The sequence below is a fragment of the Hypanus sabinus genome, chromosome 3, assembly GCF_030144855.1.
Source record: "Hypanus sabinus isolate sHypSab1 chromosome 3, sHypSab1.hap1, whole genome shotgun sequence".
Taxonomy (NCBI): domain Eukaryota; kingdom Metazoa; phylum Chordata; class Chondrichthyes; order Myliobatiformes; family Dasyatidae; genus Hypanus; species Hypanus sabinus.
The window spans coordinates 26,796,015-26,819,787 of record NC_082708.1 but is presented as its reverse complement, the minus strand read 5'-3'; the positions used below and the strand labels follow the sequence as shown (position 1 = coordinate 26,819,787).

The window sequence follows — 23,773 nt, the reverse complement described above, 5'->3', positions numbered from 1 at the left end:
TACACCCAATGACTTGTTCTCCACAACCTTCTGTGGTGATAAATTCCATTGATTCAGCATCCTTTGGCTGGAAGAATTTTCTCCTCTTCTCAGTTCTAAGTGTGAGCCCAAAGATCATAGATTTTTCTATTAATGCAAACGTCCTCTCCGCATCCACTCTAATTAAGGCTTTAAGTATTGAGTATGATATCTACCCTCATCCTTCTATATCCAGTGAGGATGGGACCAGAGATTTCAAATGGTGCTCATACGTTAAGGCTCTCATTCCCAGGAACATTCTTGTGAACCTCCTCTGGACCCTAAACAGTACATCCTTGCTTTTATATTCTAGTCCTCTCAATGTGAATTGAGAGCTTCATTGAAATCAGTCAATGAAGGTGAATGAGCAAGTGCAACAGGCAGTGAAGAGGGCAAATGGAATGTTGGCCTTTATTACAAGAGGAATTGAGTACAAGAGCAAGGATGTCCTTTTGCATTTGTACAGGGCCCTGGTGAGACCACACCTGGAATATAGTGTACAGTTTTGGTCTCCAGGTTTGAGGAAGGACATTCTGGCAATTGAGGAAGTGCAGCGTAGATTCACTAGGTTGATTCCTGGGATGGCAGGGCTGTCTTACGCAGAGAGATTGGAGAGATTGGGCTTGTACACGCTGGAATTGAGGAGATTGAGAGGGGATCTGATTGAAACGTTTAAGATAATTAAAGGATTTAATAGGATTGAGGCAGGAAATATGTTCCAGATGTTGGGAGAGTCCAGTACCAGAGGGCATGGATTGAGAATAAGAGGTCAGTTATTTAAAACAGAGTGGAGGAAGAGCTTCTTCTCCCAGAGAGTTGTGGAGGTGTGGAATGCACTGCCTCGGAAGACGGTGGAGGCCAATTCTCTGGATGCTTTCAAGAAGGAGCTAGATAGATATCTGATGGATAGGGGAATCAAGGGATATGGGGACAAGGCAGGGACTGGGTATTGATAGTGAATGATCAGCCATGATCTCAGAATGGCGGTGCAGACTCGAGGGGCCGAATGGTCTACTTCTGCACCTATTGTCTAAATCCTCCTGCTGGAAAAGAATTAGAATCAGGTTTATTATCACCGATATGTGTCGTGAAGTTTGTTAACTTAGCAGCAGCAGTTCAATGCAATGCAGAACATGGAAGAAACAGTAATAACAACATTAAATAAATAAATAAATCAGTATATGTATATTGAATAGATTAAAAATCATGCAAAAAGGACTTCTGGTTGGCAGCCAAATGGAGTAGTCGCAGAGAATATGCACTCCATCCTACTTTCTATTTTCATGCTCCTTCTTCCCCCCTTTCTCATACCAAACTGTTGGACTTTTTTGCCCTACCCCCACCTGCAAGTTTACTCGCTCTACAACAACCTCAAAGAGTACTAAATCCGGGAAAAAAGACAATTCGACGGTTGGCCTGACAGTAGAGGCTATCTCCACGCTACTAGACCAACACCACATGGCGTTAGCGGCCGAATTTAAATCTTCTTTTGGCCTGCTGGAAACAAAACTTGATCAAATCCAATGCAAAGTGGAGGACCATGGCCATCACTTACCCTCTCTCTCTCTTGAGCTCGCTATGGACGCCCTGAGCCAGCGCGTCAGTGAGCTGGAAAACATCTGCTCCAGCTTACGTGAAAACAATACCAAGTTAATGGCTAAAGTTACTGACCTGGAGGGTCGGAGCAGATGACAGAACCTACGCATCCTGGGCCTTTCTGAATCTATTGAAGGCAGGTGTCCTGCTTTGTGAGATCTTTGGGAAGGACACGCTCCCATCCTTGCCTGAGATTGATAGAGCCCACCATTCACTAGCATCTAAACCAGCCCCAGGACAGAGACCATGCCTGGTTATTCTTCGACGTTACCGCTACTAGATAAAAGATCTCCTGGTTAGGGAGGCCCAGCAGAGAGGGAAGTTAGAATACCACGACCAGCAGATTCGGGTTGTGGAGGACTATTCTCCGGAAGTTTAGAGCCTGCGAGCCGAGTACAGAGAAGTAATGATGGAGCTATACAACTGAGGATTCAGGCCTTCCCTTCTATATCCTGCATGGCTAAACATTACACTTCCCAGCGGTGACAAGAAGTGGCTCGGTAGATGAAGTACGGAAATACATCGATAGCCTCCTCACTACACTGGATTCTTCATAAAATATTTTTTCCCATACCTTCTGCCAGGTAATGTTTGCAGTGCTTGGACAGTGAGGTCTGGTCTGACTTGGTCGTGTTAGGTACTGACTACCATGATAGGTGGAATAATACTCGTTCAGACTGCTCTCTTGTGAGAGTATTTCCTTTTACCTCCAATTCAGTGAACTCTACAACCTTTCACGGAAACAGCACTGGGTAAAGTCTGTTTTTTTTCAAGTATCAGTTTATATTTCTGTTTTATGGTTCAATTTTTAGAGCCATGTCTAATAATCCTTGGGGGAATTGTTTTATCTTTCACTAAGCACATTGTCAATTTAGGAATGTTGAATTCTTCAAATAACAGTAATGGAGTTAAAGACACTACGCGTGATAGGAAGTTGTACCGTTGGATGATTATTGTTCTTAAGAGCTAGCTGCTAGGTTCTCTGGCAGCTGTCTTGTTGTGGGTGGGGGTGAGGGTACTCCAATGCTGGTTTTCTTTTAAGAACCCTTAGAAGTCCTTGTGAGACAGGATTTACTTCTGCCCTATTTCTCTTTGTATGACACTTTTGCCTCAGAGCTGATACCCAAAAATGTGACACAGCTTGTGCCTATCAATCTGTATCCTTCTTAAAGGAGAATGGTTAGAACAGAGAACATAGAATAGTACAGCACAGTACAGGTCCTTTGGCCCACAATGTTGTGCTGACCCTTAAACCTGCCTCCCATATAACCCCCACCTTAATTTCCTCCATATACCTGTCTAGTAGTTTCTTAAATTTCACTAGTGTATCTGTCTCCATCACTGACTCAGGCAGTGCATTCCACACACCAACCACTCTCTGAGTAAAAAACCTTCCTCTAATATCCCCCTTGAACTTCCCACTCCTTACCTTAAAGCCATGTCCTCTTGTATTGAGCAGTGGTGCCCTGGGGAAGAGGCGCTGGCTGTCCACTGTATCCATTCCTCTTAATATCTTGTATACCTCTATCATATCTCCTCCTTCTCTCCAAAGAGTAAAGCCCTAGCTCCCTTAACCTCTGATCATAATGCGTGCTTTCCAAACCAGGCAGCATCCAGGTAAATCTCCTTTGTACCCTTTCCAATGCTTCCACATCCTTCCTATAGTGAGGCGACCAGAACTGGACACAGTACTCCAAGTGTGGCCTAACCAGAGTTTTATGAGCTGCATCATTACCTCGCAACTCTTAAACTCTATCCCTCGACTTATGAAAGCTAACACCCCATAAGCTTTCTTAACTACCCTATCTACCTGTGAGGCAAGTTTCATGGGTCTGTGGACGTGTACCCCCAGATCCCTCTGCTCCTCCACCCTACCAAGTATCCTGCCATTTACTTTGTACTCTGCCTTGGAGTTTGTTCTTCCAAAGTGTACAACATCACACTTCTCTGGGTTGAACTCCATCTGCCACTTCTCAACCCACTTCTGCATCCTATCACTGTCTCTCTGCAATCTTTGACAATCCTCTATACTCCCCACAACACCACCAACTTTTGTGTCATCTGCAAACTTGCCAACCCACCCTTCTACCCCCACATCCAGGTCGTTAATAAAAATCATGAAAAGTAGAAGTCCCAGAACTGATCCTTGTGGGACACCATTAGACACAACCCTCCAATCCGAATGTATTCCCTCCACCATGACCCTCTGCTTTCTGCAGGCAAGCCAATTCTGAATCCACCTGGCAAAACTTCCCTGGATCCCATGCCTTTTGACTTTCTGAATAAACCTACCGTGTGGAACCTTGTCAAATGCCTTACTAAAATCCACGTAGATCACATCCACTGCACTATCCTCATTGATATGCCTGATCACCTCCTCAAAGAACTCTATCAGGCTTGTTAGACACAATCTGCCCTTCACAAAGCCATGCTGACTGTCCCTGATCAGACCATGATTCTCTAAATGCCCATAGATCCCATCTCTAAGAATCTTTTCCAACAGCTTTCCCACCACAGACGTAAGGCTCACAGGTCTATAATTACTTGGACTATCCCACTACCTTTTTTCAACAAGGGGACAGCATTCGCTTCCCTCCGATCCTCCGGTACCATTCCCGTGAACAACGAGGACATAAAGATCCTAGCCAGAGGCTCAGCAATCTCTTCCCTCACCTCGTGGAGCAGCCTGGGCAATATTCGGTTAGGCCCCCGGGTTACTTATCCATCCTAATGTATTTTAACAACTCCAATACCTCCTCTCCCTTAATATCAACATGCTCCAGAACATCAACCTCACTCATATTGTCCTCACCGTCATCAAGTTCCCTCTCATTGGTGAATACAGAAGAACAGTATTCATTGAGGACTTCGCTCACTTCCACAGCCTCCAGGTACATCTTCCCACCTTTATCTCTGATAGGTCCTACCTTCACTCCTGTCATCCTTTTGTTCTTCACATAATTGAAGAATGCCTTGGGGTTTTCCTCTATCCTACTCGCCAAGGCCTTCTCATGTCCCCTTCTTGCTCTCCTCAGCCCCTTCTTAAGCTCCTTTCTTGCTACCCTATATTCCTCAATAGACCTATCTAACCCTTGCTTCCTAAACCTCATGTCTGCTGCCTTCTTCCACCTGACTAGATTTTCCACCTCACTTGTCACCCGTGGTTCCTTCACCCTACCATTCTTTATCTTCCTCACCAGGACAAATTCATCCCTAACATCCTGCAAGAGATCCCTAGACATTGACTAAATGTCCATAGTACATTTTCCTGCAAAAACATCATCCCAGTTCACACCCGCAAGTTCTAGCCTTATAGCCTCATAATTTGCCCTTCCCCAATTAAAAATTTTTCTGTGCTCTCTGATTCTATCCTTTTCCATGACATGCTAAAGGCTGGGGAGTGATGCTCACTGTCCCCCAGATGCTCACCCACTGAGCAATCTGTGACCTGGTTCGTTACCTAATACTGGATCTAGTATGGCATTCCCCCTAGTCAGCCTGTCAACATACTGTGACAGGAATCCGTTCTGGACACACTTAACAAATTCTGCCCTGTCTAAACCATTGGAACTAATCATGTGCCAATCAATATTAGGGAAGTCAGGTAGTGCAGAGCACCCCGTAGCCATTTTTCTGAATAATAAGTATACTGTCCTGGATACTGTTGGCGGGGACGACTGACGGGTGAGCCATGGTGGCAGGGCCTCTGGCACTGAGTCTGACCCTGTGGTGCGGAAGGGTGGGTCAGAGAAGAGGAGAGCTGTCATCATTGGGGACTCTATAGTCAGGGGAGCAGGCAGGAGATTTTGTGGATGTGAGAAGGACACCCGCATGGTTTGTTGCCTCCCGGGAGCACGACATCCTGGTACGAGAGGGAAAGCAACCAGAAGTTGTGATACATGTTGGTACCAATGACATATGCAGGAAGAGGGATGAGATTCTGGTGTGAGTTTCGGGAACTAGGCAGAAGACTGAAGAACAAGATCTCAAGGGTGGTGTTCTCAGGATTGCTGCCAGTGCTACGACAATGATGGTAAGAATTGGAGGAAATGGCAGTTGAATGCATGGCTGAGGAGTTGGTGCAAGGGGCAGGATTTTAGATTTTTGGATCATTGGGATCTCTTCTGGGGAAGGTGGGACCTGTACAGACTAGATGGGTTGCACCTGAACTCGAGGGAGAGCAATATCTTTGCAGGCAGGTTTGCTAGCATGGTTCGGGAGGGTTTAAAGTAATTTGCAAGGGGGATGGGACCTGGAGTGATAGAGCAGTGGAAGAAATGCATGGAGTAAAGCCAGATCTAACATATAGAGAGGCTTTGAGGAAAGAGAAACAAAATAAAGTGTGTAAAGGTAGTAAGGTAGAAGGGCTAAAGTGTGCGTATTTCAATGCAAGAAGCATCAGGAACAAAAGTGATGAACTGAGAGCTTGGATACATACATGGAATTATTATGTAGTGGCCATTACAGAGACAGGGCTGGCACCAGGGCAGGAATGGATTCTCAATATTCCTGGATTTCAGTGCTTTAAAAGGGATAGAAAGGGGGGGGGGGAAGGGGGAGGAGGGGTGGCATTACTGGTCAGGGATACTACTACAGCTACAGAAAGGGTGGGTAACGTAGCAGGATCCTCTTTGGAGTCAATATGGGGGGAAGTCAGGAACAGGAAGGGAGCAGTTACTCTATTGGGAGTACTCTATAGGCCCTTGGTAGCAGCAGAGATACTGAGGAGCAGATTACCTTCACTTTCCCCCCTTTGACTGTCACCCAACAACCTACTTCCGGCAGCCTAGGTCTGACTACCTCCCTGTAGCTCTCATCTATGACTGCCTCATTCTCCCTTATGAGTTGAAGGTCATCCAACTGTTGCTCCAGATTCTTTGCACGGTCTTCCAGTTGCATGCACTTCTGGCACATGTGACTCTGCGGGAGAGGGGAGTTCCCCCAAGACTGCCACATCTCATGTGAGAGGCACATCACTGTCTCAGGAGGCATTGTAAAACCTAACTGAGAACAAGCTTGTCCTCCTCTTCTCGTTGAAGCCTCTGGAGTCAAAGCCTCAAAGCTCCACTCCTTCACTGGCCCACCCACTCACTGGCCGTTAAATTTTGTGAGCTGGAATGTCAAGGGGCTGAATCATCCTGTTAAAAGAAGGAAGGTGTTCTCACATCTCAAACAGTTTAACACAGCAATTGTATTTCTACAAGAAGTACACATTCACAGTTCTGATAACTGCTATCTTATGTCATGATGGGCAGGGTTGCACTTTCACTCCACTTTTCAGATTAAAAGCCGGGGGGGGGGGGAGGAGTCTGAATTCTCATAAATCAAAACATTCCCTTTGAGCTCCACAACAAAATATCAGATACAAATGGCTGTTTTGTTATTGTCTTGGGGAAATTATATAGCACACTGGTAGCGTGGGTTAACATATATGGTCCTAACTCAGATGACGTGGACTTGGAATGTTTTTTTTCCTGCGCTGACTGATTTGAGTTTATACTCTCTCATACGAGGTGGAGACTTCAACTGTTGGTTAGATCCAGTGCTGGATCAATCGTCTCCTATTCCCAGAGTACTAAGCAAATCTGCCTCATTAATTCAGTCCTTCCTCTCCAGCTATGGCATCTCTGATATATAGTGCTTTCTCTACCCAAATAAGAGAGAATATTCAGCTGATTCCATCGGTCCATTCCTGTGCTTATCAGAGCATAGTGATATCAGACCATGCTCTGGTTGTCCTGTCTATAATTCTTCCTCAAATAAATAAGCATTGGCATTTTAATTCAACCTTACTGTCAGATAATGACTTTGTTAAATTTATGGAGGACTTGATAATCTCTTTCCTTAATACTAATATGTCACCTGAAACCTCAAGCCTGGTTGTTTGGGATGCTTTGAAAGCATACCTCAGGGGTCAAATAATTTCCTGCACTGTGAATATGAAAAGAAAGAACCATAAAGAACGACTTGACCTGGCTAATCAAATTAAAGAAATAAACCAACAATATGCCCATTAAAAATCTGGAGCTGTGTAAATACGAGTGGAACTCCAAACTAAACTTGACCTTATTTCCAGTCACCAAATTGAACGCTAAATCTTGAAGAGCAAGAGCCGGTTCTATATTCATGGAGACAAATCTGGTAAATTTTTAGCCAACCAATTAAGGCTTCAAAGCCAAACAACACATCACAAAAATTCAAATGGAAAATGGAAACATCATCTCGAATCACTCTGAAATGAACAACACATTCAGGAACTTTTACTCCCGACTTTACACCTCTGAATCTCCAAATGATAACATTTTGGTCGAGAATTTCTTAAATAGCTTAAATATCCCTACACTCTCTCCTGATGTCAAAATGAGACTGAATGAACCAATATCATTAGAAGAAATAGCCTCAGCCATCTCGTCACTGCAGACTGGTAACTCTCCAGGACCCAATGGGTTCCCTGTAGAATTCTTTAAATCATTTTTGTTACTGTTCTCACCTCAACTATCATTGGTTTTATCTGATTCGTTTAAAAAGATAAACTGCCAGCATCATTTAATGAGGCAAGCATCATTCTTCTAATGATGAGAGGCAAAGCTCCAACAGAGTGCTCCTCATACAGGCCAATCCCTCTGTTAAATGTTGATGTCAAAATCTTAGCTAAAGTTCTGGCCCGTAGATCAGAGAATTTCCTACCCTCTATTATTTCTGAAGACTAAACTGGTTTTGTCAAAAACTGCCTCCCTTTTTTTAAGCATACGCCATCTTTTAAATCTCTTATACTCACCTTCAGTTGGGATTCCTGAATGTGTTATCTCCTTAGACACAGGGAAAGCGTTTGACTGGGTGGGATGGAATTACCTCTTTGCTGTTTTAGAAAAATTTGATTTTGGACCATGTTTCATTACGTGGATTAAACTGTTAAATTCGTGTCCCACTGCCTCTGTTTTGACCAACTCTCAGCAATCCCAACCTTTAAATCTCAAATGTGGAAACTGCCAAGGGTGCCCCTTAACCCCATTACTTTTCAATCTGGCCATAGAGCCACTGGCGATTGCGATCCGCAGTTGTGCGGATCTGACGGGGATTTGGAGGGAGGGAGTTGAGCACAAAGTCTCCCTTTCTGCTGACAATGTTTTACTTTTTATATCAAACCCGATCACATCCTTAACCCCTCATGTTCTCACTCCTTACAAATTTAGCCTGTTTTCAGGATATAAACTTAATTTACACAAGAGCGAACTTTTTCCAATAAATGCAGAAGCACAAGCGTCAGAGTTCCATAACCTCCCTTTTAAGGTAGTGAATAAGCAATTTACTTGGTGTCATAGTAACAAGGAATTATAAACATAGTTTTGGAGAACATTTCACTAATTTGTTAAATCATACAAAACAGAACCTAGCCCTGTCCATGTCCCTGATGGGCCGAATTAATGTTGTCAAAATGAACATCCTTCTTAAATTCTTAAACTTTTTTAATCCATACCAATTTTCATTCCTAAAGTCTTCTTTGACTCGCTAGACTCAGTCCTACTTATGGAAAGGCAAGCATCCCCAACTGAATAAAGTTCATCTTCAAAAATCTGGAAGTGTTGGGGGCATGGCTCTGCCCAATTTCCGCTTATTACTGGGCAGCTAACATACACTATCTCATCTTTTGGTCTCATTTCCACAACCAATCTGACTGCCCAATATAGATGGCAATGGAGCTGAACTCTGTTAAGAATGTCTCTATTTCCGCACTTCTTGGATCCACACTCCCTTTTCTTACACCTAAACCAATTGCTAATCCTGTTATCAGGCACACCCTGAGAGTATGGGTTCAGTTCAGAAAGTATAGTAGTCTGTATGGCTTCTCTCTTTCAAGTTCTATTCTACATAATCACCTCTTCCAGCCTTCTATACATGATCCAACAATTCAAAACTGGTACAGACAGGGCATCAGGCGCTTTAAAGATCTTTTTATAGACAACTGCTTTGCATCATTTGAACAATTGTCTGCAAAATTTAACTTACCCAACACTCATTTCTTAAGATAATTGCAAATTAGACATTTTATAAGCCCTTTGTTATCAGACTTCCCTGAGGCACCCGACACAAACGTCGTTGATATGTTTTTCTGCATGAATCCATTGTGCAAAGGTCTAATACCTACTACTTGTGACAAGCTAGCGGTTCTGAGGCGAGACCCCCCTTGACAAAATTAAAACTGCCTGGGAGCAAGATTTAAATTTTTCACTGTCAGATGTGTGGGATTCAGTTCTCAAGTTAGTTAACTCAACCTCTTTATGTGCCCGCCACTGCCTGTTACAGTTCAAGGTCGTACACAAGGCCCATATGTCTAAAACGAAATTATCTTGCATTTACCCAGATGTTAATCCCTGCTGTGACAAATGCAAAAGGGGTGAGGTTTCCCTTATCCATATGTACTGGACATGCCCTAGCTTTAGCTAGGCCCTAGCCCTAACTCTATCCCAAATACTTAATTACAATCTGGAAACTAACCCTTTGATTGCTCTTTTCGGCACCTCTGGAGAGAGAGAGACACTCAGCTATGTCCGACCAAATGTCGCATACTGTCTTTTGCCTCTGTTTTGGCCAGGCGCGCAGTCTTGCTCAGGTGGGGGGATGCTGCCCCACCCACCCATGCTCAGTGGCTTAGGGACATCATGTCCAGTCTATACCTTGAGAAGATCCATTATTCAGCTCTCATTTCAGGCATAAAGTTCCAAAAGGTGTGGGGACCCTTTCTTGAATATTTTCAGGACTCCCAGCCAAACTAAACGTTCAGCCTTTCTTCTTTTCCTTTGCACATAACTCCCTGACTTGCAGCATTCTCCGGTAAAATTCTATGAACTCAGACATGTAAACATACAACAGTTTATGTGTTAGGAAAATACACCTTTTCTATACCAATGCAGCTCTGTGGGGATAAAGGTTCTGGTTAACCCTTTTTGCTAATGTAATGATGGCTTGGAGATGGGAATTGGGAGGGGTAGATCAGGGCAGGGAGGCAACCAAAGCATAATTGTACTATGGGTGCATCTCTTTCATAGATGTGAATTGTACATTTGTCGCATTTGTTATGTACAGCATAAACCTCCTTTGTACTATGCTTTCTTGATTTAAAAAAAACAATAAAAATATTGCTGAGAAAAAAAATCATGCAAAAAACAGAAATAATATATATTAAAAAAGTGAGGTAGTTTTGAAAGGTTCAATGTCCATTTAGGGATCGGATGACAGAGGGAAAGAAGCTGTTCCTGAATCGCTAATGTGTGTCTTCAGACTTCTGTACCTCCTACCTGATGGTAACAGTGAGAAAAGGGCATGCCCTGGGTGTTGGATGTCCTTAATAATGGATGCTGCCTTTCTGAGACTTGAAGATGTCCTGGGTACTTTGTAGGCTAGTACCCAAGATGGAGCCGACTAAATTTACAACCCTCTGCGGCTTCTTTTTGTCCTGTGCAGTAGCCCCCCCCCCCCCCCATACTAGACAGTGATGTAGCTGCTCAGAATGCTCTCCAGGGTACATCTATGGAAGTTTTTGAGTGTATTTGTTGACATACCAGATCTCTTCAAATTCCTAATGAAGTATAGTCGCTGTCTTGCCTTCTTAATAACTGCATTGATATGTTGGGACCAGGTTAAATCTTCGGAGATCTTGACACCCAGGAACTTGAAGCTGCTCACTCTCTTCACTTCTGATCCCTGTATGAGGATTGGTGTGTGTTTTCTTGTCTTACCCTTCCTGAAGTCCACAATCAGCTCTTTTGTCTTACTGACGTTGAGTGCCTGGTTGTTGCTTCAACACCACTCCACTAGATGGCATATCTCACTCCTGTATGCCCTCTCATCTCGTACAAGATTCTACCAACAATGGTTGTATCATCAGCAAATTTATTGATGGTATTTGAGCTATGCCTAGCCACACAGTCATGGGTATAGAGAGAGTAGAGCAGTGGGCTAGGCACACAGCCCTGAGATGCACCAGTGTAGATTGTCAGCAAGGAGATGTTATCACCAATCCACACTGATTGTGGTCTTCTGGTTAGGAAGTCGAGGATCCAATTGCAGAGGAAGGTATAGAGACCCAGGTTCTGTAATTTCTCAATCAGGATTGTGGGAATGATGGTATTAAATGCTGAACTATAGTCAATGAACAGCATCCTGACATAGGTGCTTGTATTGTCCAGGTGGTCTAAAGCCATGTGAAGAGCCACTCAATGACATATTTTTGAATCTTCAGTGTTAACCATACTGCCACTCACTGCCATGAGAGACTGAACCATTTGACCAAAGGCTGTTGATGGTTTTAAAAGTAGATAAAAGTCTCTGCACCTCTTTTCTAAATGGACATCCTTCAATCCTGAAGACATGCCCTCTTGTCCTAGAATCCCCTACCATGGTAAATAACTGCCATATTTAATCTGTTCAGGCCTTTTAACATTTGGAATGTTTCTATGAGATCCCCCCTCATTCTCCTGAACTCCAGGAAATACAACCCAAGAGTTGCCAGACGTTCCTCATACAGTAGCCTTTTTATTTCTGGAATCATTCTCATGAATCTTCTCTGAGCCCTCTCCAATGTCAGTCTATCTTTTCTAAAATACAGAGCCCAAAACTGCACACAATACTCCGTGTGGTCTCACGAGTGCCTTATAGAGCCTCAACATCACATCCCTACTCTTATATTGTATACCTCTAGAAATGAATGCCAACATTGCATTCACCTTCTCAGTCATAATTTTCACATCACATACTTCACTTTCTCTGAAGACTGATGGAAAATATGCATTCAGTTCCTCTGCCATCTCTGCATCTCTCGTTAAAATATATCTTAGAGTGTCATTTTCTATTGGTCCTATATCTACCCTCAACCCTCTTTTACCTTTTATATACTTAAAATGCTTTCAGTATCTTCTTTGATATTAGTTGCCAGCTTCCTTTCATAATTCATCTTTTTCTTCCTAATGATCTTCTTATTTCTTTCTGCAAGTTTTAAGAGCTTCTCAATTCTTTAACTTGCCACTAACCTTGGCTTCATTGTATGCCCTGTCTTTTGCTTTTACTTTGGCTCTGACTTCACTCGTCAGCCATGGTAGTGTCCTACTTCCATTTGAAAATTGCTTCTTATTTGGAATGTATCTGTCTTGCACTTCCGACATTTTTCACAGAAACTCCAGCATTTCTGCTCTGCTGTCCTTCGCACTAGTGTCCCTTTCCAGTCAACCTTGGTCAGTTCCCCTCACATGCTGTTGTAATTTCCTTTATTCCAGTGAAATACATTGGAATTTAGTTTCTCCTCAAATTTCAAGTTTGTCCATTTAGAATGGAGATGAAGAGGAATTCCTTTATTCAGAGAATTCATTGTCACAGGCAGCTGTGGAGGTCAGGTCATGTGGTGTATTTAAGGCAGAAGTTGATAGGCTCTCAATTAGTCGGGACAAAAAGTAACGGGGAGAAGGCAAGAGAATGGGAGTGAAAGGGAAATGGATCATCACGGTGGAGCAGACTCCATAGGCCGAGTGACCTAATCCTGCTTCTATGTCTTACGGTCTTATGTTATTGAGAGAGTATTGTGCTCAACACTCTTGTTGAGCAACACACAGAACTTTTATTACCTTGAGCAACTTTTCTTTTAATTCCTCTCCCTTACGACAAATCAAAGTTGAAGCCATGGGGACTTGCGTGAGCTTCAGCTAAGCCTGCCTTTTTGTTAATGTTGTGGAGCAGTGTTTGTCTCTTCAAGTTATGGCACCAATTTCTCTCCACTGCTACATTGATGACTAAATTGGTGCTGCCTCCTGTACTCATACAAAATTCCTCAATTTGATCAACTTTGCTACTAACTTTCAAGATGTCCACAAATACATTTGGACTATTTCTAACACCACTCTTCCCTTTCTTGATCTCTGTCTGCCTCCATCTCAGGAGACAAAATATCCAGACATTTACTACAAGACCCTCTCCACACACACAACTACCTTGACTACATCTCCTACCCTATATTTTGTAAGGTAGGATCCTTTCTCTTAGTTCTCTGTTACATCTGCTTTCAAGATGACGCCTTTCATTTAGGGACATCTGAAGTGTCCTCCCTTTTCTGAAATGTGTCTTCCCTGTTCGTAGGGTTCCCTGATGGAGTTCTCATTCGCATCTCAATTTCCTTCAATTTGGCATTCACCCCACCAGCCCCCAGACAAGGAATAACATTTCCTTGGTCCTTACCTTTTATTACAACAGCCTCTGCATTCAGCATACCATTCTTTGACATTTTCACTAGCCACAGCATGATCCCTCCACCAGTCTCATCTCCACCTGCTTCCTACAGGGACCACCTTCACTGTGTCTCTGTCATTAGTTTGTACCTACCCATCACCCCGCCCCCCACAGTTACTTTCCCCTGCATCCACAAAAGAAGCTGCAACACTTTACCATGTACTTCTTCCATCCTTGTCTCTTGCATTCATTATTCTTGATGTGGCCTCCTCTAAATCGGTGAGACCAAATGCAGACTAGGCAACAGCTTTGCTAAGCACCTGTACTTCATCCGCAGTGACCATCTGGACCTCCTGGTTGCAAGCAATTTTAATCTCCTTACTCAATCCCTCACTAACTTGTCTGGCATCAGCCTTCTCTACTTCCAGTTTGAGACCCAACACAAATGAGAAGAGCACCACCTCATTCTGCTCGGATGGTCTACAACCCAAGGAGGCTCACAAAAATGATTTCAAGATTGACTAGCTTGTCATATGAAAAGCGTTTGATGGTTCTGAGCCTGTATTAACTGGAATTGAGAAAAATGAGGGGTGACCTCATTGAAACCTATTGAATGGTGAAACCCCTGTAAAGAGTGGATGTGGAGAGTATGTTTCCTACAGTGGGAGAGTCTAAGACCACAGGGATGTCCTTTCAGATGAGGAGGAACTTCTTTAGCCAGAGAGTGGTGAATCTGTGGAATTCTTTGCCACAGACAGCTGTGGAGGCCAAGACTGTATGTATATTTAAGGCAGAGGTTGATTGGTCAGAGTATGAAGGGATGCAGGGAGAAGGCAGGTGACTGGGGCTGGGAGGAAAATTGAATCAGCCATGATGAAATGGCAAAGCAGTCTTGATGGGCCAAATGCCCTAGTTCTGCTCTTATATCTTATAGTCTTCTGGTCTAGCAAATGGATATACAAACCTAGACCTTGCAGCCTCAACAGATGTTGTCCAATATCTAGCCTACTGTTTGAAATACCTCTTTTAATGGATGTCAAAATAGAGAATGAATCAGAGCACAGAAGTGCATAATCAGGGCGAACAGAACCTCTGGACCACATCTGCTTGCTTTTATGCATTAAGTTGCTGCCATATGATTGGCTGCTTTGATATTCTGCATTAATGAGCAGGTAACTTAATAAAGTGGCAAATAATGAACTGTACAACAAAAAACCCCCTCATCCATGGCATTCATATAAATTGTAGCTAGTATTTGTGGCCCAAGCAGTATTTTGCCTGCGACATTAAGATTCATTTATGCTTATTTAGAAATTAATTAATATTTTAATTGTATTTATTACCTACTGTTGTTACAGTTGTAAAAATAATATTTCAATCTCACACTTCAGAAGAAGTAAATTGTCATCAAATTAACAAATAATCTAATCATTTGGACTTGATGTTCTGAATCATGCTGATCTTTGAACCCTATATACAGTATATATATTTTGAGTCCAGGCCAGATGGATGGAATAAAAGCTACAGTTGAAGTCAGAAGTTTACATACGCTTAGGTTGAAGTCATTAAAACTCATTGTTTAACCACTCCACAGATTTCATATTAGCAAACTATAGTTTTGGTAAGATGTTGAGGACATCTACTTTGTGCATGACACGAGTAATTTTTCCAACAATTGTTTACAGACAGATTATTTCACTTTTAATTGACTATATCACAGTTCCAGTGGGTCAGAAATTTACAAACAAAATCAAGAGAAATCAGCCAAGACATCAGAAAAAAAAATTGTGGACCTGCACAAGTCTGGTTCATCCTTGGGAGCAATTTCCAAACGCCTGCAGGTACCACGTTCATCTCTACAACAATGGTATGCTAGTATAAACATCATGGGACCACGCAGCCGTCATACTGCTCTGGAAGGAGAGGCATTCTGTCTCCTAGAGATGAACGTACTTTGGTGTGAAAAGTACAAAGTAATCCCAGAACAACAGCAAAGGACCTTGTGAAGATGTTGGGGGAAACAGGTAGACATGTATCTATATCCACAGTAAAATGAGTCCTATATCGACATAACCTGAAAGGCTGCTCAGCAAGGAAGAAGCAACTGCTCCAAAACCACCATAAAAAAGTCAGATTACTGTTTGCAAGTGCACACGGGGGACAAAGATCTTATTTCTTGGAGAAATGCCCTCTGGTCTGATGAAACAAAAATTGAACTGTTTTGCCATAATGACCATCGTTACATTTGGAGGAAAAAGACTTGCAAGCCAAAGAACACCATCCCAACCGTGAAGCATGGGGGTGGCAGCATCATGTTGTGGAGGTACTTTGCTGCTGGAGGGACTGGTTCATTTCACAAAATAGATGTCATCATGAGGAAGGAAAATCATGGGGATCTATTGAAGCAACATCTCAAGACATCAGCCAGGAAGTTAAAGCTCCATCGCAAATGGGTCTTCTAAATGGACAATGACCCCAAGCATACCTCCAAAGTTGTGGCAAAATTGGTTAAGGACAACAAAGGCAAGGTATTAGAGTGGCTATCTCAAAGCCCTGACCTCAATCCGATAAAAAAAAATTTGTGGGCAGAACTGAAAAAGCGAGTGCAAGCAAGGAGGCCTATAAACCTGACTCAGTTACACCAGCTCTGTCTGGTGGAATGGAACAAGATACCAGCAACTTATTGTGAGAAGCTTGTGGAAGGCTACCCAAAATGCTTGACCCAAGTTAAACAATTTAAAGGCAATGCTACTAAATACTAACAAAGTATATGTAAACTTCTAACCCACTGGGAATGTGATGAAAGAAATAAAAGCTGAAATAAATCATTCTCTCTACTATTATTCTGACATTTCACATTCATAAAATAAAGTAGTGATTCTAACTGAAGTAAGACAGGGAATGTTTTCTAGGATTAAATGTCAGGAATTGTGAAGAACTGAGTTTAAATGTATTTGGCTAAGGTGTATGTAGACTTCTGACTTCAACTGTATTTCTCACTGACTAATTAAATGATCTTGTACAAAGTGAGGTTGACTAATTTCGGTTAATTTTCTACAGTATAAACCTGCTTAAAAATTTGCCATCAAATTACCAATACTGTAGAAAGATTGAGTGGAAAACTAACAGATGATTGGTATTGAAATTAAAAATGAACTCAGTAATTGAATACTTTGCTGAGTTTAGCTTGATGAATTATTGTCTGGCAAAGTATTCTGCCAGCCAAAACTTATAGTACAAAATTGAATTGTCTACCTCAAAAGTATGGTAGTTAGAATACAGTTTTTCAATGCATGAGACCTGGTAATAAATAATTGGAAAGCCAGTAACAGTGTTCTAGTTGTATTTTTCTGCTGTTTCATTCCAGATTTTGATTTTCTTCGAGAATCTGAAGACACAGAAGCTCAGTTGCACACATATGAAGAAAGTAAATCTCCTTTTCTGTTAGATACATTTGTGACGAATATATTACAGGAAAGAGATTTTTATAAATCTGAAGTAGAATACCTGTTAAAAATGTTGAGAAGCAGAACTTCAGGACAAGGCAATTCCTCTAGAGGACGCAGTCCAATGCGTTCTTCTCCTGTCAAGGTATTTGTGTGTTTTTATCTTTTTCAAAGTGTGTATCTCAACCATAGATGTGAATTTAATTCTTTGGACTATGTCACTGTCATTTCCTTGCTGCTGCTCAATTTTCAGCTGGTTACTGAAGAACAAAGAGGTAGATGTCGCTGGAGCTGAGGTTGAACAGACTTGATCTTTCTCCAGAATTTAGAGCTTCTATAAGATCTTAGCAACTCAAGAAATGTTAGTAGTGGAGATATCTCTATCAAATCTCTGCCCTCTTTCTCCTAATCTTTAGGGAATAAAATCCTAGGCTTTTCAACCTTTCCCTATAACTCAGGTACTCAAGTCCTGACAACATTCTTGTAAGTTGTCTCTGTTTTCCTTCAATCTTATTGATATCTGTCCTGCAGGTAGGTGACCAGAACTGCACATAGTACTCCAACTTAGGCCTCACCAATGTCTTAGACAATTTCAATGTAACATCTGTACTCAGTACTCTGATTTATGAAGACCAGTTTACCATATTATCATCCAGATTGTTGATATAGATGAAAGACAAAAACACAACCAGCAATGATGCCTGTGGCACACCAGTAATCACAAGCCTCCAGTCAGAGATGCAAACATCTACTATCCATGAACCATCCATGAACATGCCTGTCCAGGTTAACCCATTCTTTATGCTTGTTCCTGCCCCACTGAAATTGTATCCATCTCGACTCAGTTTTATCTCCCCTGGTTCAGCCCTTCCTTACTCCATCCATGACACTTCACACAATATTCTTTTCAGTGATTTCAAGTTCCCTGGCCCCGATCATCTTATTTTCACTATGTATGTCCAGTCCCTATACACCTCCACTTCCCATTAGGAAGACCTCTCCTTTTCTTTCTGGTCACCAGTTCCCCTCCACCATCACTGACAGACAACTGGTCCTCACACAATAATTCTCCTTCAGCTCTCCCCACTTCCTTCAAAGAGGTGTAGCCCCACTAGCCTCCGCATCTAGCAAATAATTCTCCGTAATTTCTGCCGTCTCCAACAGGATCCCACCACCAAGCAGATGTTTCTCTTCCCCTCCCCCCACTCTCTGCTTTTCGCAGGGATCGCTCCCTATGTGAGTCCCTTGTCCATTCGTACCTTCCCACTGTTCTCCCTCCTGGCAATTATCCTTTAATGCGGAACAAGTGCTACACCTCCCCCTACACCTCTTCCCTCACGACCGTTCAGGGCCCCAGACAGACAGACACTTCATCCGTGAGTCTGCTGGGGTCACCTACCATATCCAGTGCTCCTGGTGTGACCTTTATATAATGGAGACCTGGCCATCATTGCTTGGATTTCCACCATTTGCAGATTTTCTTTTGTTCGACATCTACTACTACTGTTTGTCTTCTCCTGCTAAGTGAATGTTGGATCCAATTTACTGCCTCGTCCTGAATGCCAAGCGACTGCAAGTTCTGACCCAGCCACCTGTGTAGGACTTTGTCAAAGTCCATGTAGACAATGCCCACTGCCAGGGCAACACACAAAATGCTGGAGGAGCTCAACAGGTTAGGCAGCATTTATTGAGTGGAATAAACAATTGGTGTTTTGAGCTGGAACTGGAATGGATGGGGAAATGGCCAGATTAAGAAGGTGGGGGGAGGGGAAGCCAGCCGGTGAAACCAGGTGAGGGGAAGCTAAGTTGTTGTGGGAGAAATATATCCGAGCTTTACCAATGCTGCCTAAATTATTTGCATTGATATATGTGTAAGCTATAAATGACAAACAAAATACTAGTCAATACTTAAGTTACCCATCTAACTACAAAGAGGTTTGAGCATCTTGTTCAGAACACTCTCTTTTCAACAGCTTCATGGTTTCCTCGGCAGATCCTATCCCCAATTTACAGCCAACAACAGTCCTTTGAAATGACATCACCTGAAGTAAAAAGCACTTGAAGTAAACATAGAAAATAGGTGCAGGAGTAGGCCATTCGGCCCTTTGAGTCTGCATCACCATGCAGTATGATCATGGCTGAACATCCAACTCAGAACCCTGTACCTGCTTTCTCTCCATACCCCCTGATCCCTTTAGCCACAAGGGCCATATCTAACTTCCTCTTAAATATATCCAATGAACCGGCCTCAACTGTTTCCAGAGGCAGAGAATTCCACAGATTCATCACTCTCTGTGTGAAGAAGTTTTTCCTTATCTCGATCCTAAAAGGCTTCCCCTTTATTCTTAAACTGTGACCCCTTGTTCTGGACTTCCCCAACATCGGAAACAATCTTCCTGCATCTAGCCTGTCCAATCCCTTTAGAATTTTATACGTTTCAATAAGATCCCCCCTCAATCTTCTAAATTCCAGCCTAGTCGATCCAGTCTTTCTTCATCTGAAAGTCCTGCCATCCCAGGAATCAATCTGGTGAACCTTCTTTGTACTCCCTCTATGGCAAGAATGTCTTTCCTCAGATTAGGGGACCAAAACTGCACACAATATTCTAGGTGCAGTCTCACCAAAGCCTTGTACAACTGCAGTAGAACCTCCCTGCTCCTGTACTCAAATCCTTTTGCTATGAATGCCAACATACTATTTGCCTTTTTCACAGCCTGCTGTACCTGCATGCCCACCTTCAATGACTGGTGTACAATGACGCCCAGGTCTCGTTGCACCTCCCCTTTTCCTAATCGGCCACCGTTCAGATAATAATCTGTTTTCCTGTTCTTGCAACCAAAGTGGATAACCTCACATTTATCCACATCAAATTGCATCTGCTATGAATTTGCCCACTCACCTAACCTATCCAAGTCACCCTGCATCCTCTTAGCATCCTGCTCACAGCTAACACTGCCGCCCAGCTTCATGTCATCCACAAACTTGGAGATGCTGCATTTAATTCCCTCATCTAAATCATTAATATATATTGTAAACAACTGGGGTCCCAGCACTGAGCCTTGTGGTACCCCACTAGTCACTGCCTGCCATTCTGAAAAGGTCCCGTTTACTCCCACTCTTTCCTTCCTGTCTGACAACCAATTCTCTATCCACATCAATACCATACCCTCAATACTGTGTGCTTTAAGTTTGCACACTAATCTCCTGTGTGGGACCTTGTCAAAAGCCTTTTGAAAATCTATACATACCACATCCACTGGCTCTCCCCTATTCACTCTACTAGTTACATCTTCAAAAAATTCTATAAGATTCATCAGACATGATTTTCCTTTCACAAATCCATGCTAACTTTGTCCGATGATTTCACCTCTTTCCAAATGTTGCTATCACATCTTTGATAACCGACTCTAGCATTTTCCCCACCACGGATGTCAGACTAACCGGTCTATAATTCCCTGGTTTTTCTCTCCCTCCTTTTTAAAAAAGTGGGGTTACATTAGCCACCATCCAATCCTCAGGAACTAATCCAGAATCTAAGGAGTTTTGAAAAATTATCACTAATGCATCCACTATTTCTTGGGCTACTTCCTTAAGCACTCTGGGATGCAGACCATCTGGCCCTGGGGATTTATCTGCCTTTAATCCCTTCAATTTACCTAACACCACTTCCCTACAAACATGTATTACCCTCAGTTCCTCCATCTCAGTAGACCCTCGGTCCCCTACTATTTCCGGAAGGTTATTTATGTCCTCCTTAGTGAAGACAGAACCAAAGTTGTTATTCAATTGGTCTGCCATGTCCTTGTTCACTGTGATCAATTCACATGTTTCTGACTGTAAGGGACCTACATTTGTCTTGACCAATCTTTTTCTTTTCACTTATCTATAAAAGCTTTTACAGTCAGTTTTTATGTTCCCTGCCGGCTTTCTCTCATAATCTTTTTTCCCTTTCCTAATTAAGCCCTTTGACCTCTTCTGCTGGTCTCTGAATTTCTCCCAGTCCTCAGGTGTGCCGCTTTTTTTTGCTAATTTATATGTTTCTTCTTTGGACTTGCCACTATCCCTAATTTCCCTTGTCAGCCACGGGTGCACTACCCTCCCTGGATTATTCTTTTGCCAAACTGGGATGAACAATTGTTGCAGTTCATCCATGCGATCTTTAAATACTTGCCATTGCATATCCACCGTCAACCCTTTAAGTATCATTCTATCAGTCTATCTTAGCTAATTCACGTCTCATACCTTCAAAGTTACCTAAGTTAAGAACCTTTGTTTCTAAATTAACTATGTCACTCTCCATCTTAATGAAAAATTCCACCATATTATGGTCACTCTTACCCAAGGGGCCTCACACAACAAGATTGTTAACTAACCCTTCCTCATGGCTTAATGCCCAGTCTAGAATGGCCTGCTCTCTAGTTGGTTCCTTGACATGTTGGTTCAGAAAACCATCCCGCATATATTCCAAGAAATCCTCTTCCTCAGCACCCTTACCAATTTGGTTCACCCAAATACTCACGCTGCCTCACGGTCGGACTTACACGTGCTTGCGCAGTCGTGCCCCCGTTAGACTGCCGAAGTAGTCCGTCAAATACGTTTCATTCTGTAGTTGAAGGGAAGTGTTTTCCTTTAATTGTATTAAAATAGAAAAACTGAAAACAGACTTGGTATGTTTGTGAACTTGATTAAAATTCATAGATAGTCCAGGTCAAACCGATGTGCCTCCACTTGCTATTCTTTCAGACATCTCAACTGAATTTCCAGTGCCCAGAATTTCTTGTTTAATTGATCCACAATGTTGTGAAGACCATGAATGAGCAGCATGCTCCACGATCCCACATTGCAGGAGCTTTCCCAATTTTCTTTAGCTCTAATATGTGCTGATGCTTATTTCCCTTTCCACCAGCCTAAGAATGCTGTGCAAGTTACTCTCATATTCCATGTCTGTCCTCAACATTGATGGATTAGCATCCTTGAAAGCATTACATGGTATAGCATACATGCCTGTTCTTATATCATTACAAGGGAGATCTTTTGGTAATAATAATGCAGGCCTTCTATTACATTTTCTTTAGTATTTCACCCTTGCACTTAACTCATGTAACATTTCGTCCATAATAATTTCCAACATACTTTTCCAGCTTAATAATGTCTTCTGTTGATTACTTAAGTATAATTATTACTAGTTACTATGAATTAAGGTAAAATGTAATGTTTGCTTTCAGTTCCATTAACTTATTTGTACACGTGTATCCAGTTTGTAGAAATGGTGTGATTGAATAACTTGCATGACTGAAACTTAAATGGATGAATGAAAGCAATGAAGAAGTGTTATATAGGGTGTTAAATATTAACATGATAAATTAAAATGTAGAATGAGAAAAAGTTTGTGGAAATATTTAAGCACTAGATGATATTTACTTATTAGGCACTTATAATTGGTTCATTTTGGTGTCCTTTTTAAAACCAGGGAGGAAGCTATGAGTCTGAGCTCATGTGTGTAGTTAAAGAGCGTGATGATCTTCAAGCCATGGTAAGCAAATATGAAAAGCATTTTGCAGAGCTTCAGGCAAATATCAAAGTTTTGACTGCAGAAAGAGACCAAATCAAGCTCCTCTATGATCAGGTAAGCAATGACATTCATTGTATTTTTAATTGTTTTCTATTATGATTTTTATTTTAAGTGCTGGCTGTTTTAAAATGCAGGTTAGCTAAAATGTATATATTTTATATACAGGAATTACCTGCATTTCTCTGTTCAGTAGTTTGTCTTCCATGGGTATGGTTCCACAGGAACACATCATACTTTGAAAGGTGAAAGGTGGGAAGGGTCAATGCTTTTGGGGTTTTGCTTTTCAAATTCGTTGAGATTATGTTGATGGAAAGCATCAGTTCTCATTGTAATTTTTGTCCATTCAATGCAAGTATCTGTGTTAATTCAGGCTATTTTTGTTACTCCTATTCAATGCCTGGAACCATAACCATATAACAATTACAGCACGGAAACAGGCCATCTCGGCCCTTCTAGTCTGTGCCGAAAGCTTACTCTCACCTAGTCCCACCGTTTATGAAAGACCTGATTCCATTCTCCATTTGTCCCTCTGTCTGTCCTTGCTAATCTTCCCTCCTGGCGCATATCCCAACAAGTGACAGAACTGCTACATCTGCCAATACACTTCCTCCCTCACCTCCATTTAGGCTCTCAAACAGTCCTTCCAGGTGCGACAACACTTCACCTGTGAATTGTTGAGGTCATCTATTGTAGCCGGCGCTCCCAATACAGCCTACTCTACATCGATGAGACTTGATGTAAATTGGGAGACCACTTTGTCGAGCACCTTCTGCCAGAAGCGGTATTTCCCGATGGACAACCATTTTAATTGCTGTCCCTATTTCCATTCTGACATGTTGGTCCATGGCCTTGAGGAGATCACTCTCAGTGGAGAAGCAACACTTCATATTCTGTCTAGGTAGCCTCCAAACTGATGTATGAACATTGA

At 42.3% G+C, this 23,773-nt stretch overlaps 1 protein-coding gene across 7 annotated transcripts in view; it reads left to right on the top strand.

Moving 5' to 3' along the window:
• Positions 1 to 23,773, top strand: part of tsga10 (testis specific, 10) — a 125,411-nt gene that overhangs the window by 34,379 nt on the left and 67,259 nt on the right. For all 7 annotated transcript variants that reach the window (XM_059963906.1, XM_059963904.1, XM_059963905.1 and 4 more), the window contains 2 exons: positions 17,195 to 17,418; positions 22,744 to 22,899. In XM_059963906.1, the coding sequence (XP_059819889.1) occupies positions 17,195 to 17,418; positions 22,744 to 22,899 (380 nt within the window). The remainder of the gene's footprint in view (positions 1 to 17,194; positions 17,419 to 22,743; positions 22,900 to 23,773) is intronic.